The sequence below is a fragment of the Humulus lupulus genome, chromosome 7 (genome assembly GCF_963169125.1).
Source record: "Humulus lupulus chromosome 7, drHumLupu1.1, whole genome shotgun sequence".
Classification (NCBI taxonomy): Eukaryota; Viridiplantae; Streptophyta; class Magnoliopsida; order Rosales; family Cannabaceae; genus Humulus; species Humulus lupulus.
The window spans coordinates 42,048,054-42,064,628 of record NC_084799.1 but is presented as its reverse complement, the minus strand read 5'-3'; the positions used below and the strand labels follow the sequence as shown (position 1 = coordinate 42,064,628).

The window sequence follows — 16,575 nt, the reverse complement described above, 5'->3', positions numbered from 1 at the left end:
GGGAAAATTGGTTATTATAATAACAATTAAAGTTTAAAGAAAATTGTATATAGGTATATATGCAATTTTTCAATTTCAAACCTGAACAATTCCTTATTATTTTCTATTTTCCTCAACAAAATTAACAAAATAAAATTGTCAATATATATTTATAGCAAATTAAACTTAAAAAACTGAAAAAACATGTGGAACTGAATTTTTTTTTGGACAAATGTGAAACTATAACATTAAAGGGAAATAAGGGTTACACCAAATCCAACCGTTGCAACTAAATTGAATATAAAATAACATGCACAAAGGAATATAGTCATCCATTTTACAGGAATATTATCATATTGCAGTAAAGGAATAAGAGAAAGAGAGAAATAGAATTTGGTGATGATATAGACACGAGAAAAGTATGTGCATGGTGATGATGCTGCAAATGGAGTCTTCGTTTTTCTATCTTCATCCATGTATTCTCAACACTTTTCTACCAGCTTGATAGGTAACATTAATTCACTCTTGTAATTTATGGTTATTCTAAAATTGCAAATGCAGATCATCTTTATCTCTTTCAGTTTTTCTAAGCTTTGTTTTTGTCAAATTAGAAATGTGAATGTAGTCGAGTGGTCCTAAGATTTTAAAGAACATTGAAAATGTAAGTCTTAATGCTTTTTTTGTGTTTATCTTAAAAAAAATAGTTGTTTATTATGAGTAATCTAGAAATCATTCTATTGTAGTAATTATGTATACCTACAACATCATACGAATGAAGGAACACAATAACATACAATGATGAAATTATATTTATAGAAAGTGTGTTGTAGAATAACAAACCAATATATACCACTAACCTATGAAGAGACCAAGTTTAAGCTTAAAAAATTATCTACCCCCTATAGCTGCATAATTTTTTTTTGTGCGCAATATTTTCCATTCCTTTTTCTCATAAAAACCCAAAAAACAGCAAATAAAGAAACTCAAAAAATATAAAATTTTGCATAAGACTATATTTTTCTTTTGAGAATATTGATTTATTCTTATATAAGTTTGTCGTAGTTTTTTATTTATTTTGATGTATCATTTTGTTATTTTTATTAATTTTTTTATTTATAGTATAGATAATTTGATTGCTTATATTGTTTCCTTTTTCTTATAATCCTAAATATTGAAAATATAATACTTGAAAGCTATATATAAATAATCAACAATTATTTAAAAACTACAATATTTTAACATATAATTTTAAAAAATTAGTAGAGAAATATATATCTCTTCTATATAATAAGTGTGTAGATAATTTAAATTATTGGTTTTAACAATTTTTTAATGTTAACTTTAACGTAATATTCTTATATTTTACACAATATTCTTATATTTAACAGTAGTTTATAAACATCACTTAAATTTAAATAAAATAAAATAAATAATTAAAAAATTAAAATATGATATTTTTGAAATATTTTACAATGATAAGTATTTAAAAATAATAAATAATTAAACAAACTAAAATAGGATATTTTTTAGATATTTTACAATAATAATTATTTAAAAATAATAAAATCATATGTTTTATAACTTAAATAAAATTTAATTAAAATTAAACTCACTTATTAGAATAATATCATATTAAATATATAATATAATCTACTATTATTTATTTTTTAAAAAAATTAGCAAGAAACTTAAATTTAAAAATACACTTATAATATTTAATATTACATTAAACATATAATATATAATCTCTTGGTGTCACTCTCAAATTCAAAAACTAGAGCAAATATAAACTTAAAAAAATTATTTAATTAAAACAATATATTTATTTGAAATTTATATGACATTAATATAAATTCAATAAAAATAATTAATAAATTTTATAAATAAAATTACATATGTACAATATTACTTGTATCTAGTGTGTATATATATATATTAGGTTCCTTAAAATTTAAAAACGAAGGCGAATCTACCCAAATAAATTCTCCACAACTAATAGTAGAGAAATATTTAAAAATTAATAAACAAATAATTTTTAAAATATATGTGAGAAATTAAGAAAACGTCCAATTTGTACATATTGCTTATCACCTAGTACTCTTTTAAAAGCATATATTCATGATTTTTATAAGAATGGATGAACCGCATAATAAAAATTATGTACCAATATGATGGACAGCTTATTTTTTTTATTTTTAATACATTATCTGTGTCATTTCAATTTCAGAAATGTTAGACAAATCCACAATATATACACACAATATATGTATATACAATAATTTATTAATATTAACAAAATTTTATGTGAATGTCTCAAAGTATTAATCTAAACATAAATGGAGCTTATTAAAGAAAAGGGCATGACTATCGACACACTTTTTTTTTCTCTTATTATTTATTTTCTAATTAAACCTCTCTTAAAATTTAAAAATAAAAAAAATTTCTTTTCACACCCTTCTTAAATTTTTAATAATTACAATATTATCCACAAAACTTTATTCTCACACCCTTTTATATTATTATTACTAAATAATACAAATATTATTAAAATTACTATCTCCTAAACAAAACTAAAACTTAAATTATTATTGTCAATAACGTAAAATACTCATGATGATCAATGACTTCATATCATGATCAGTGTTTTGTCTTTAACACCTTATTTTCATGGCTAAATAATGACATTTCTTTCCCCTTTATATTTTTATTTAATATTTTTAATGATGTCAATCTCGAGTGTCATGTTGTTATCAAACACAATTTTATAAAAATGAAATACAATAAAAAAGTTCATAAATATGATACATACAATAAAATACAAAAAAAAATATCATTATATTTAAAATCTTTAGCATCTCCGCATCCACTTTCATATTCATATTTATATTTTGTTCATCTATTACCTTATTTTTAGAGTTGTTTATAATTATAATTGTTTGAGTATATTTATGTAAATTTACACATGATTATGTTTGTAAATGAATTATTAATTATCAAAAGAGTGAGGGGAGAAAACAAGTGTGTGCCAATAGTCACACCCTAAAAAAAATTAGTATAATTCAATATAAGATAAAGTTTTTTTTTAAACAAAATATTTAATTACTATTATTTTATAGAAATTATGTGATAAGAAAAATTTAAGATTGATTGGTATTTATTTCGAAAGGAGATGGAATAGGGGAGTGCATGTATAAAAAAAAAAGGCATTATATATACTTTCCTTTTTTTTTTCAATTCGGATTATAAAATGTTTTTGGTTCCGTGCGAATAAATTAATTTTTGATAGTCAAAATTAAAAAGAAAGATTTGAGACAATGAAATAAACTTGAAAATTTAGATTTTTTCTTACTTAAAAATCTAAGAGATGTTCAACGGTATGCAATGCATTGTTAAAATATAATTTATTCTTAAAAATACTTGCTCTAACAGCGTCTTAGAAATTGTACTAAATTTTGTATATACTAAAAGTTACATATTTTGTATTATAAAATATTTTTTTATTTATTTTTATGTTATTTTTATTATTTTAGTATTATTTTTATCATTAACATTAAATATTATATTTTTTACCTAATTATTATTTTATTATTATATTTAACTATTAACAATAAAATATAAAATAAAATAATTATTTTTTTATATATTTTCAATAAATATTAAATAAGTATTAATGAAAGATTGATTTTTTAAAATATAAAGAAAAAGACTTTTTTCTCGTTTTCCTCTCTTCCATGGCGAAGAGGAAGAAATCCATAAGAAAGCCTGTCACGCGATCTGTTGCTGAGAGCGTGCCTTCAATCCAAGAGGAAGATGTGTTGGACGGAGTGGTGGATGAGGCATTGTTGAAGGATGGTCAAGAATTGCTGACGGATTTGCCAGCTGTTGGTGAAACAACGGTAGAGTCGGATGCTGCTCCCAGTACTATTGGAGCCAAAGTGAATACGAGGGTTTCATCTCCTCGATGGGTGGATACCATGGACGCCGATGACCTCCAAGCTTCAGCCCAAAGCCATTGGAAGAACTTCAATTCGGGTAGCCTCTTATTTTCTGAACAAAAACTTGAGTATACTGAACCATTGGTTAAGGATGGAAAGAAAATTGCTCAAATGGATGTAGAGGAAAAGCCAGTCGGCTAACTGGAGTTCCGCGGTTATTTGTATGGTGCTAGGAGCAAATCCTCCCTTAGCTGTGTTTGAAGGGTTTATCAAAAGAGTTTGGGGTCATTTAGGGATTGTGCAAATAGCAAGGATGACGATGGGGCTGACTATGATTAAATTTAATGATGAAGCCACAAGGGATCAGGTTTTGGAATCAGGAATTCTGCACTTCGATAGGAAGCCAGTGATTATTCGACCGTGGTCTCCAGATTTGAGTGCTTTTCGTTTGATTCGGTCAGTTCCCCTCTGGATCCGCCTTCAAGATCTTGGTCTTCAGTACTGGGGAAGCAAATGCCTTAGTGCTCTTGTTAGTACTTTAGGTAAACCTATTATGGTGGACAAGTTTACTAGAGAAAGATCTAGAGTTCAATTTGCTAGAGTTTTGGTGGAGATGGCAATCAATGATAATCCTCCTAGGACAATTCAGTTTTTGAATGAGCATGGTCAGTTAGTTGAACAAGGGGTTGAATATGAATGGTTACCAATGAAATGCAAAGCTTGTGCTGGGTTTGGCCACTCTATGGCTGAATGTCGAAAGGAGCAGAAAGTTCAGGGGAATGACTCTCTTTCACTGGGCTCTGAACCGAAAGGGAGAGACAAGGGTAAGGAGGCTACTGAAGTGTCTGATACTGCAGGGGAAGTTAAGGAAAAGGAAGGTTCTGAGGCTTCTGCTGGGACATCTTCTGGCTTACAGAGTAACACTGCTGACAAAGCTAGAGATCAGACCCAAAAAACTGGTGAGGTTGTGGCAGCTGAGAATGGTCAGAGGGGTCCTCAAGCTGGTTGGCAATCTCCAAAGAAGATGGTTTATAGGAAGGGGAAAGATGACCGAAGACAACAGAGGGACAAAGTGGGATTAGTTGATTTCGAGAGAGCTCATCCTAACTCTTTTGTAGTCTTGCAAGATCAGGTTGAAAGAGGGAAGGGAGGGTTCAGTGATCCAGGCTCATCTTATGGACAATTGTAATGTTATGAACTGGAATTTAAGGGGTTTGAATGGTCCGAAAAAGCAGGTTGAAGTTTTGAATTTGTGTAGTAAGAATAAAATTGGTTTGGGAGCCCTTTTAGAAACTAAAATGAGGGCTTCTAAAATAACTGAGATGATGAGTACTAGATTTATGAATTGGGATTACTATTCTAGTTCTATTACAGAAAGAAGGATATTACTAATTTGGAGGAGGACCTTTGTTAAGGTTACAGTGATGGTAGAAGACAGTCAGTTTGTTCACTGTCAAGTTCGTATGGCTGGGTTGCAGTTTCCTTTTTATGTTTCGTTTGTTTATGGTCGCAACACAATAGAGGAAAGGAAGGAATTATGGCACAAAATTCCTATATGTACAGCTGATAGTTGGATTGTCATGGGAGATTTTAATGCCGTGTTTAAGGCGAATGAAAGGGATGGTGGTAAGCCTATTTCTAAGGCTGAGATTGTGGACTCTTCCCAATGGTTTAATCACTCTCAGCTTGAGGTTCTTAAACAAACAGATTCTTTTTTTACTTGGACGAACAATCAAGAAGGCTGGGCTCGAATTTACTCGAAAATTGACCATGTGTTTTGCTAATGAGAAATGGCAGGACTGTTTCCCTACTGCAACAGCAGTTTTCAAATGGGAAGTTATATCTGACCATTGTTCTTGTATGATCTCTATTCAGTCTATGGAGTTTCTGGGGGTTAAACTCTTTAGATTCTACAATTTTTGGGCTGACCACAGGCAGTTTAAATCAGTGGTTATGGATAGCTGGAGTAAATTCTCTCAGGGGAATGGCTTATGGGCGCTGTTTTATAAGCTGTTAAGGCTGAAGCATAAACTGAAACAATTTAACAAAGCTCAAATAGGAGATATTGGCTTTCAATTTCAAAAGGCCAAATCTGATTTTCAAGAGGCTCGTTTGCTTGCGCAGCGCTTTCCCAGGGATATAGCTATTCAGAATGCTGCTCAAACTGCTGCTGCAACTTTTGACAGTAAAGATCAGATGTATCATAGTTTTTTGAAGCAGAGGAGTAAGATTGATTGGATTAGAAAGGGAGACTCCAATACAACTTATTTTCACGCCTACTTGAAGAAAAGACAAGCAGAAAATAGAATAGCTTCATATATAAATGAACAAGGCAACTTGGTGGATAATTTTCATGAGGTGGTTTCTCATTTTTTGAACCACTTTAGAAGTATAATGGGTAGTCCTAGTTCGGCGAAGCAGAAGATTAATTCTCATTGCATAGCTCTCGGTCCTAAACTGAATATTGACCAGCAGCTCTCTTTATTAAAGCCTTTCTCTCATCAGGAAATTCGTTCAGCTGTATTCAGCATCCCTTGCATAAAGTCTCCTGGCCCGGATGGTTTTGGATCAGGTTTTTTCAAGGTTATGTGGCAGGAGGTTGGGAGTGAAGTGTGTTTAGCTATAAACCAGTTCTTTGATACAGGGAAAATTCCTGAAGGTTTTCTAGACACCACGTTATCACTAATTCCTAAGTGTGAGAATCCTTCCAAAGCTAGTGACTATAGACCGATTGCTTGTTGCACTACCATTTATAAGTGTATTTCCAAGCTAATTTGTTCTCGTTTAGCTAAGGTTCTCCCTGTTTTAGTTCAGGCGAATCAGGGTGCATTTGTCAAAGGTAGATCAATAGCTCATAACATAATGATTTTTCAGGACCTCATCAAGAATTATGGGAGATCAGCTGCCTCCCCGAGGTGTGCTATCAAAATAGATATAAGCAAAGCTTATGACACTGTTGACTGGTGGTTCGTAGGTGACCTTTTATCTGAACTTTGCTTCCCTGAGAAATTTATAAAGTGGATTATGTCTTGCTTAACTAATAATTCCTACTTATTGCTCATGAATGGAAGGGTTCAAGGAAAATTTAAGGGTGAAAAGGGGCTTAGACAAGGGGATCCTTTGTCCCCCCCTCTTATTTGTTTTGATCATAGAATACTTAACTCGGAGGCTCCAAATGGCTGCTTGTGTTCCTGTGTTTAGGCACCACCCAATGTGTAAAAGTTTGAATCTACTTAACCTGTGTTTTGCAAATGACTTACTTTTGTTTTGTAAAGGAAACTTAGCTTCGGTCCAGGTGCTAAGGGAAGCTCTTGAGGATTTCAGTTTAGTGTCTGGGTTGGTAATCAATACTAATAAGTCTCATGTTTATTTTGGAGGGATCCCAGCTGATCAAAGGCAGAAGTTGGCTACTGAATTACATCTAACTGAAGGCTCATTTCCCCTTAAATATCTTGGGGTGCCAATGAGACCCACAAAATGGAAGCATGAAGATTGTGACATCATTGTGCACAAGTTCAGAATGCGAATTCATAGCTGGGCTAGTAGGCACTTATCTTATGCGGGTAGGATTCAGCTTATTCACTCAGTTCTTTTTGGGCTTAGGAATTATTGGATGGGGATATTCATTCTTCCTCAGAGCATAATCAAGGAGATTGAAAAGTTATGTAGAAGTTTTCTTTGGAGAGTTATTGGGAGTAGAAATAAAATTCACTTAGCTTCTTGGGACAAAGTTTGTTTGCCTAAAGCCTATGGTGGTCTTGGTTTTAGGAATGGTTTAGCTTGGAACAAGGAAATTCTGGCCAAGTACATATGGGCTATTACTGAGAGGCCGAACTTACTTTGGGTTAAATGGATTAATGCAGTCTATTTAAAAGGGACATCTTTCTGGTCTTATCATATTTCTCAAGACTCCAGTTGGTACTGGAAAAAGCTTTGTAAGCTCAGGGAAGTGTACACGTTTAGGGAGGTTTTTGCAGCTGGTTGTACAGGGAAATTTCATTCGGCTCAGCTGTATAACAGCTCCCTTTGTCAGCAACAGGTTGGGTACCACAGAGTAGTTTGGTGTAGGCTTTCTGTTCCTAAGCATCGATTTGTTCTCTGGCAATCAGTTAATTCTTATCTCTTAACGTGTGATAATCTGGTTAGGTTCACAGTGAGAATTGCAACTCAGCTCTGTCCTGTCTGTGGAATGGTTAATGAGTCCCATAGTCACCTATTTTTTGACTGCTATCTGTCCAGGCATGTCACCAAGTTCATCTTTAGTTGGCTAGGGTTTCAAGCTTGGCCAATGGATTTTTCTAACTGGCTGATTTGGTTAGCTAATAAGAGGACTGGGATGATTGCTGATATCTGCATCTCTTTACTTGCAGCAGTGGTGTATGAAGTCTGGAAGAATAAAAATCGTTGTGTTTTTTACAATTGTTCTTGGACAGCTTCCAGAATTTCTTCTGGAATAATTGACTGTATGAAGTATAGGTTCTTTACTGTTAAAATTAGGAATATCTCTGACCTGGAGCATAGACTCTTAAGTAGACTTCTTATGTAATGTTTTAGCTTTCTGTTAGTTAGCTTGTTGTATTCGGTGTTCTAGTTGGGACAGATTGAGTTTTAATCTGGTTTGTATTGTTTTTTGCTGGTAGATTAATGAAGTAATATTCTTCTTGATCAAAAAGAAAGATTGATTTTTGCATTAATTTTTACAATTGTGTAATGATACATAGTCCTAAAAATTATGATAAATATATAACATATTAATTTTTTTATCAATTATAACACAATATTTACATCACTTGTTAAAAATAGTCTAAGTATAATAGTTCTTAAAAAGATAACATCCCTTAAAATAAAACCAACGAAATTTAGGAAATAGTTTTTAATTAGGAAAATATTAGTCAATAAAGATTGAGTGTGTTACTGAAATTTTAGCTATAAAATTAAGACAGTTTCCTCCATTTTATTGACATTTACTAGATTTAAAAAAAAAAAAAAAGTTTACTAGATTGTTCTCCTTAAAAATCGCTTGATAAATTGCCCATTGGGTCACAGGTCTCACAAACATAATAATAAACAACAAGTGGCTTATTAATTTAGAACCGACACGTGTCACCGAAGGAACGTGAAGAAAGAAGGTCGGTAAGAATCACGGTTTCAGAGAAACCAAACCCTAATCTTGCTCCTTTTCTAATAGAGAGGCGACGGTGTTCGAACACGTGGCAGCATTAAGGCAGCCAGATCAGATCTAAAGTCCAAACAGCCCCGTGAAGCTAGCCGCGCGTTGGAGTAGTTTTCATTTCACCCAGACTCACAAAAATCAACTCCCTCACTTGAGGGCAAATGACCCGGGCCCACCCCCGTACCAAAATATCAAACCAACCAACCCCATCGCTAGTAGTACAGGTACTACTCTCCCAGTTTCCTTTTTTTTTTTTTATTATTTATTCACGTATAAATACGACTCGTTTTAGTTTCTACACTACGAACTCACTACTACTACTAACTCAGATTTTTATATTTTTATTTATTTATTTGGAAAGGGCCAAAAACCAATAAAGGCTTTTGGTATATATATGAAGCTATATATGACTCTTTGCTCTTGATAAAGTGCAGCTACGGTAGTAGTTCCACTTTGTCTCTCTGGGTATCGCCGGAATAAACTTCGGAGAAAATTTAATTAATTAAATAAAATAAAAAATATATTGGAGTACGAACTGAATCTAAACGTAAGTATATTATTATTATTCCATTTTCTTTTTTCGATAGTTTTTAGGAATTTCACAGATTGGGGGATCTCCTTTTCTTGGAGTTTCGAGCCAAGTTTTTGAGTGGTCTTTGGGTTGCGTTTTGTGGATCCGATTTTCCTGGAAAATGAACTTTTTTTTTCTTAGTTAGAAATGTAAAGAAAAATCTCAGGTTTATGTATTTTCTGCGAAATTTCGGCCGTTTGAATTAGTTGACTAAATTTTTGGTTTTGATTTTTTGTTTCAGAAAGAAGAAAGGCAAGACTTTTTTGCTGATCCGATTTATACTTAATTTAAAAAAAAAAAAAAAAGAAGTGGAATCAGATGGCGGTGAAGGTAGCCACAACTGGTTTGCAATGGCCGATTCTCCCTCATTCCCCATCTTCTTCAAAAACACTAGCCTTCGCCGCAATATCTTCTCCTTCTTCCAAGCGACGAAGCCGTAGCGACGGAGCCACGCTCATGTGCCGGCACGTGCGAAGTTTACATCGCTCGGCGCTGTTCGGGACTCCGTCGATTAGGCTGCACCGTTCTTGTTCTTGCGAGATGCCCAAATCTGGATTCCGTACTCTTCGGAGAGCCTCTACCGCCTGCTTAGAATCATTCTCCGACGAAGAATTCTCGAAGAAAATTCAAGAATTGGCGCTAAGATTCCAACTCTCAGACGACGACGACGTTGATGATGAAAGCACCGACGTCTTCGGTTCCTTGTCGGAGCTAGATTCTGAGCGTAACAGTTTCAGTCACGAAGCTTCGATAATGAGCAGAAGCGTCAACTTTGTAGATAGCCGGAATATGTTTCCCATGGAGCCGCCGTGGCCGGGGATTACACAGGAGCCACCGGATTGGACCATGACGGACGAAATTATTCCGGCGAGTATCGAGCGGAAGGCGAACAGCGTAGATCTGCCTCACTCGCTTCGGATTATAAAGAGAAAGATGCAATGGCAATATAGTTTTAGGGAAGCTGGTGAGTCGGCTTATTGTTCAGTGAAGAAAGCCTTTTCTTCCATGGTGTTCATAATAAGAGAGCTCCATAGTTACTCTCTACAAATGAGAGAAGTTCTCTACTACGAAGATTTACAGGACGTTCTCAGCCGGGTCCAGAAGGAGATGCACGCTTCGTTCGTGTGGCTATTCCAACAAGTGTTCTCTCACACGCCGACCTTGATGGTCTACGTGATGATTCTTTTGGCAAATTTCACAGTTCATTCTATGGGACATAACACTGCGATTGCGGGTACTGTTTCTCCACCTGGGTCTTACTCATCTACATCGGAGGCAGCTTTGATTGACGTGCATGACCATAGCCATCATCAAAAGTTTGATTCTTCGGCAGTTAAGTCGTTTTCTCTGTCGTCCGGGGGAAAAACGACATCGATTGGGGGAAATAATGGCGGAGGCGGGAATAGTCGGCCGGTTGCTAGTGGTACCGGCGGCGATGGTGGATTTAACGATTCGGACCAGTTTCGGCGTGTTTTGCCTGATGGGGCTTCTCAAATGTCCTCATTCGGGCCGAGGGAAGCAGCAGAGGCAGGGTCCTCTGTTTCAGAACAGGAGACCAATGAAGAAGAGTTGGCATTATGGGGTTCTTTAGTGGATGAAGCCGATTCTTTCAGAGACGAAGCTTTGGACCAAGAAACAGTTCAGAAGTTCGTTTCTCCTGTGAACGCGAAGATTGAATCTGATAATTATGAAGAGTTTGTCAGAACCGATCTCGTTTACCAAATGGGTTTGTCTCAGGACCCCAACAATCCCCTCCTCTTGGCCAATTACGCTCAGTTTCTTTATCTCGTTTCCCACGACTACGACAGGTACTGTTTTCTTCTTCTACATTCAAATTTTCTCATCTTTTTACTGTTTCTAAGTATGATTTTAAAGGGACTGCATGATTTTAGTCCAGTTGCACTAGTAAAATTAGTAATAACTCATCTATAAGATAATTCATGTCGTTTCAGTGTCATTTACACATCAACTTAATGATACTTGAATAGTCCCTATAAGAATAGTCTTATTATTAGTTTGAATATTCTTACAAGTAGTTCTTATTCACCCAATTAACTTTAATATCACCGTCTTTGTCGCTTTGCTCAAATTTATGTTCGACTACAACTTTATGATAACGATATGTGTGGTGTAGGCTTAGCCTTATTTCCTTTCCTGGCAAAACAAAAATCATATAGTGTGAAGAAAATAAATTAACTTTATGATTTGGTCATGTGCTCTGCTCTGTGTGTCTCACGCGTAATGACCCTTAAAAAAATCCTCCTTCGAGTGTTATGTAAAGCTTAGGAAACTAGTCAAATAATTTATTTTGACTTTTATTGTTGAGTAGAATGATAACAATTAATTAACTAAGTTAAACTAAGCGTAATCTGCATTACACTGACTTTGTTATATTATTTTTTTATATAATGGTACAGAGCAGAAGGGTACTTCAAGAAGGCAACTGGTGTGGAGCCAACAGACGCTGAGGCTTATAACAAGTACGCAGCGTTCTTATGGAGGGCCCGAAACGACTTATGGGCTGCCGAAGAGACCTTCTTGGAAGCCATCAACGCCGACCCTGCCAACTCTTACTACGCTGCTAACTACGCTCACTTCCTTTGGAACACTGGTGGCGAAGACACCTGTTTCCCTCTCAACTCCCCTGATGATACCAATCAAGATTGTTAAAAGAATAAAATAGAAAAGTAAAACGATAAATTGCCTGTCAGAAAGGAATCTACCCCATCCCTTATTTTTTTCTCTTAAAAATGGTCACAAATAAATTTAAGGAAAAAAAAAAGATAGAAAGATAGTTTTTATTTTTTATTTTTGGGGATTTGACATGGCTTTTTTTTATTATTATTTAAATTTTGGCGAAGGGGAGAATGTGTATTGGGGAGAGTAGGATGGAGATCAAGGCAGGTGGCGGCATGAGTGGTGTTTGGGAAGATGGATGCACGTGGCCGTGGAATGGGGCTATGTACATGCATCATAAGAAGGCAAAAATTGGCAGTGTTTGGCTCTGCGTGTCTAGTGATTGGAACTCTCGAGATCTACTACCACCGCCCGGGACTTGGGTTATGCTTTTGCACATATTTTTTTTGTTGACACGATCACATGGCAAATGTAATTAGCTTTTTTGTTAATATAATGCCACTTCAGATTAAATGAAAAGAAAAAACTTACAAGTCTCTCTAATATTTATTTATCTTGAGAAAAAGCACGTGTTATCTCCGCAAAGCATTGCTTTTTCTTAGTTTTTCTTCTTGTGATCTAGAAATCTCTCGATCTCTTTGAAATTATTTTTAGAGTATTAAAGTTTATGATATGCGTTAGCTTTGATAGTGGGGATAAATATAACAAGGTCTTTATATATATATATATATAATAATAATAATAAAATAAATGATATAAGATTTTATTAGCGGTTTATTCCATTGAGTGGCTATAAAAAAATCAAAAAATTCATGATAATAGAGTGTTTTTGGGGACACCACACACAAATATGCTGTAGCCAATTACAAGCTCAAAAAGCATATACTTTATTGATTTAATTATGCACGAGTTACAATTTGAAAGAGCAAAAAGAAAAGTCGGAACATTGTTTTTTTGGATTTTGAAAGAAAAAAATTACATGTTATTCTTTGTAAGAAGAACGTGTTATTCTTTTAGATAAATAACAGATGAAAATCTATGCTATGTACTATGGAACGTCTTATTCTTTTTTATATTTTCGAAAATAAAAGATAAAAGTTAAGCAACTTGATATGCCATGCAACAGCTGGATCCTATTTTAAAAATTATTAGGACTAAGTAAAATAAATATATATTGTAAAAATACATAAATAAATAAAATCATTATCAATCTTTAAAGGTCTATTTGTACAGTGGAATAAATCAAGCATATGCTGTCAAGATTCTTCTGATTGGTTGTGTACATATATGCACGACCGTACATTACATCTTTAATGATAATTCAATCCTGAATTATTAGACTCAATTTTTTTATGTTTTCTTCTAAATGGCTTTTCGTTCTTAAATTTTATGTAATGGCCATTTAAATGAAAGTGGGGAAACTAAAGTGTCAACTATTTTTTTCTTTTTCGGTGATATAAGAAAATAAATAAATAAGAGGTCTCAACCCTCCACTAAACGTTTAGAATTTTTTATTTTGTGTTATTTATCTATATATATGAAACACAAAAACATGGCAAGCACATGGGACCAGGGGTAGAATAATAGGAAGAAGAAAAATGGGGTCCATAATTTGGTATTCTGCAATGAATAATTTTAGTGTAGCCAAGCGGAAAATGACGAAATTTTCACGTGGAAAAGTTACAAAATGTTGAGCTATATATATGTTACAATAGATGAAAGATGAACACAATAAACCAGAACAAAATTATAAACACACAACATTAAGTTTACTTAGTTTAGTAGACAAAAGCAAGATACTTTTGCTACCTACATCCAAGGTAAGGCAAAACCCTAGATAAAATTCACTATGAAAATAGAGGAGATTACAGCCACCAATGTAATGTACAGAGATCTAAAGAATTACTCTCAAACCCTAATTGTGTATCAAGAACAATTAGAAAAAAGTTACAAATCTTGGAGATTAATTCTCCCAGAACTAATCTTTCTCTCACTCTAGAAATCTCTCTTAATTACAAAATGCACTCTCTAATTCGATCTAAAACGTTTTGAACAAAATAGGTAAATATATCTCTAATAAGAGAACCAGCCACATCAACAAATTCCGTCAAAACTGATTTTCTGATATAAAACCCATAAATGTCGAGACATCCAAAACGCATGTTGAGACATGGGCACAAGCCACGACCACTAACAATCCTGGCAGAAACCGCTACTCTCTAACTGGGAGGTCGCGGCCAGACATGATCCAGGGCACGACCACTGTATAAAAACGAGGCAACTCTGCAATAATCTCCACATTTGCCTATATTTAACAATGAATTTGACTAAGGCACCATTTTACCACCTGAAATTAATCTGGGGTAAGTTTTAGCAAGTTCCAAGATTGGAACTTGCTAACTGAAACAACTTTAGTACATATATATGTTGGATTTATTTTAGTATCAATCTTCTCCACTTCAATAAACTTCGTGGAGATGATATCTCTTATAAAATGAAGTCTGACATCAACATGTTTCATCATCTCATGAAACATACTATTCTTAGACAAATGAATAAAACTTTGGGAGTCACAAAATACAACAATTTTACCTTGCTCAATTCCGAGTTCACTAGCCAACCCTTTGAGCCAAATTCCTTCCTTTACAGCTTCAGTTAAGGCAATGTATTCCGCTACCGTGCTTGACAAAGCCACTACATGCTGCAAACTTGACTTCCAACTGATGGCATTTCCTCCCAATGTAAAAACATAACCTGAAATGAACCTTCATTTGTCCAAATCACCTGCAAAATCTGAATCACAGTAGCCTACAACCCTTGCACTTGCAGTTTCATCTCTGCAGTACTTTAGCTTAAGCAGTGATGAGGTTTTTAAATACCTCAACCACCATTTTGCAGCCTTCCAATGTTCTGGACTTGGTTTGCTCATGAACCTACTTACTACCCCAATACCATAGGCTATATCCGTCTAATGCTTATCATAGCATACATCATACTACCCACTACATTTGAATATGGGACATCCTTCAGTTCAGCTGTTGTCACTTCTTCTTCTTCATCCTTGACACCTCTTAACTTGAAATGAGCACTTATTGGAGTGCTTATATGCCTTGCTTGTTGTTGTCCGAACACTTGAACTAACTTCTCAGTGTATCCCACTTGTAAAACCATAAGAATGCCCTTGTCTCTATCTCTAAAGATCTCCATACCCAAATTCCTTCTTGTTGGCCCTAGGTCTTTCATATCAAACTCAGTATTTAAAATCTCCTTAAGCTTTTGAACCTCTTGCTTATGCTTACATGCAATAAGCATGTCATCCACATATATTAGGAGATAAATGAATGAACCATCAATGATTTTGGTAAAATAAACATAGTTGTCATACTTACTGCGAGTGAAACCTTTCCTTGCCATAAACTCATCAAATATCCTATACCATTGTCTTAGAGATTGCTTCAAACCATATAAAGATCTTTGCAAAAGACAAACTTTCTCTTCATCATCTTTATGCTCAAAACCTTCTGGTTGTGTCATTAAGATCCTTTACTCCAAATTACCATGTAGAAAGACTGTCTTGAAATCTAATGCTCTAACTCTAGATTTTGAATAGCTGAAATGGCTAAGATCAACCTTATAGAAGTATGTTTGACCACCGGCGAAAAAACTTCATGAAAATCCATCCCTTCTGTTGACTGTATTTTTAGCCAACGACGTGAGAACGTCAAATACGACAAGCCTTCAAGAGAATGTAAAACGACACAGACAGTTCATGAACAAAAAGTAAATAACACAAGAGATTTTTATAGTGGTTCAGCCCCGATTGTCAATAATATCCTAATCCACTTAGAGTTGTGATTTATAGACCTATACTCAAGATCAGATGGACTGAGCCAACTGAGTTTCTTCAGTATAGATTGTGAAAATACAAGAGTTCTCTCTTATTTCAGCACTTTCTCTCTCTAGAATACTCAGACCCAATTTTCTCTCTCTAGAAAGAAGAAGCAGAAGAAGCCCCTCTCTCATCCATAAGCCCTCTATTTATAGGCCTGGGATACTCAACTGATATCCCCTTTAGATAGGGATATTTTATTATTCATCTTATATTTATATTACAAGAAATATTTAAAATACAACTGATTCCTCAATTTGAGTGAGGAATGAGAGATTCCCGGATGCTCAGACCAACTATTGATGAAGTCGTTCCGGGGATTTTGACGCAGTCTCACATGCATGTTGATTACTCCTTCAAGCTTTCCTTGGACTAAGGTGATACAAGCTTG

General features: G+C 34.3%; 2 protein-coding genes across 2 annotated transcripts; both read left to right on the top strand.

Moving 5' to 3' along the window:
- Nucleotides 1-4,233: 4,233 nt before the first annotated feature.
- Nucleotides 4,234-5,103, top strand: LOC133791628 (uncharacterized). The gene has a single exon (XM_062229547.1). The coding sequence runs from the start codon at nt 4,234-4,236 to the stop codon at nt 5,101-5,103; it is 870 nt and encodes a 289-aa protein (XP_062085531.1).
- Nucleotides 5,104-9,426: 4,323 nt separating this feature from the next.
- Nucleotides 9,427-12,831, top strand: LOC133791236 (uncharacterized). The gene is made up of 3 exons (XM_062229165.1): nt 9,427-9,634; nt 9,900-11,466; nt 12,076-12,831. Exons 2-3 carry the CDS (start codon nt 9,977-9,979, stop codon nt 12,326-12,328), a joined length of 1,743 nt encoding a protein of 580 aa, XP_062085149.1. The 5' UTR covers nt 9,427-9,634; nt 9,900-9,976; the 3' UTR covers nt 12,329-12,831.
- The last annotated feature ends 3,744 nt before the right edge of the window (nt 12,832-16,575 follow it).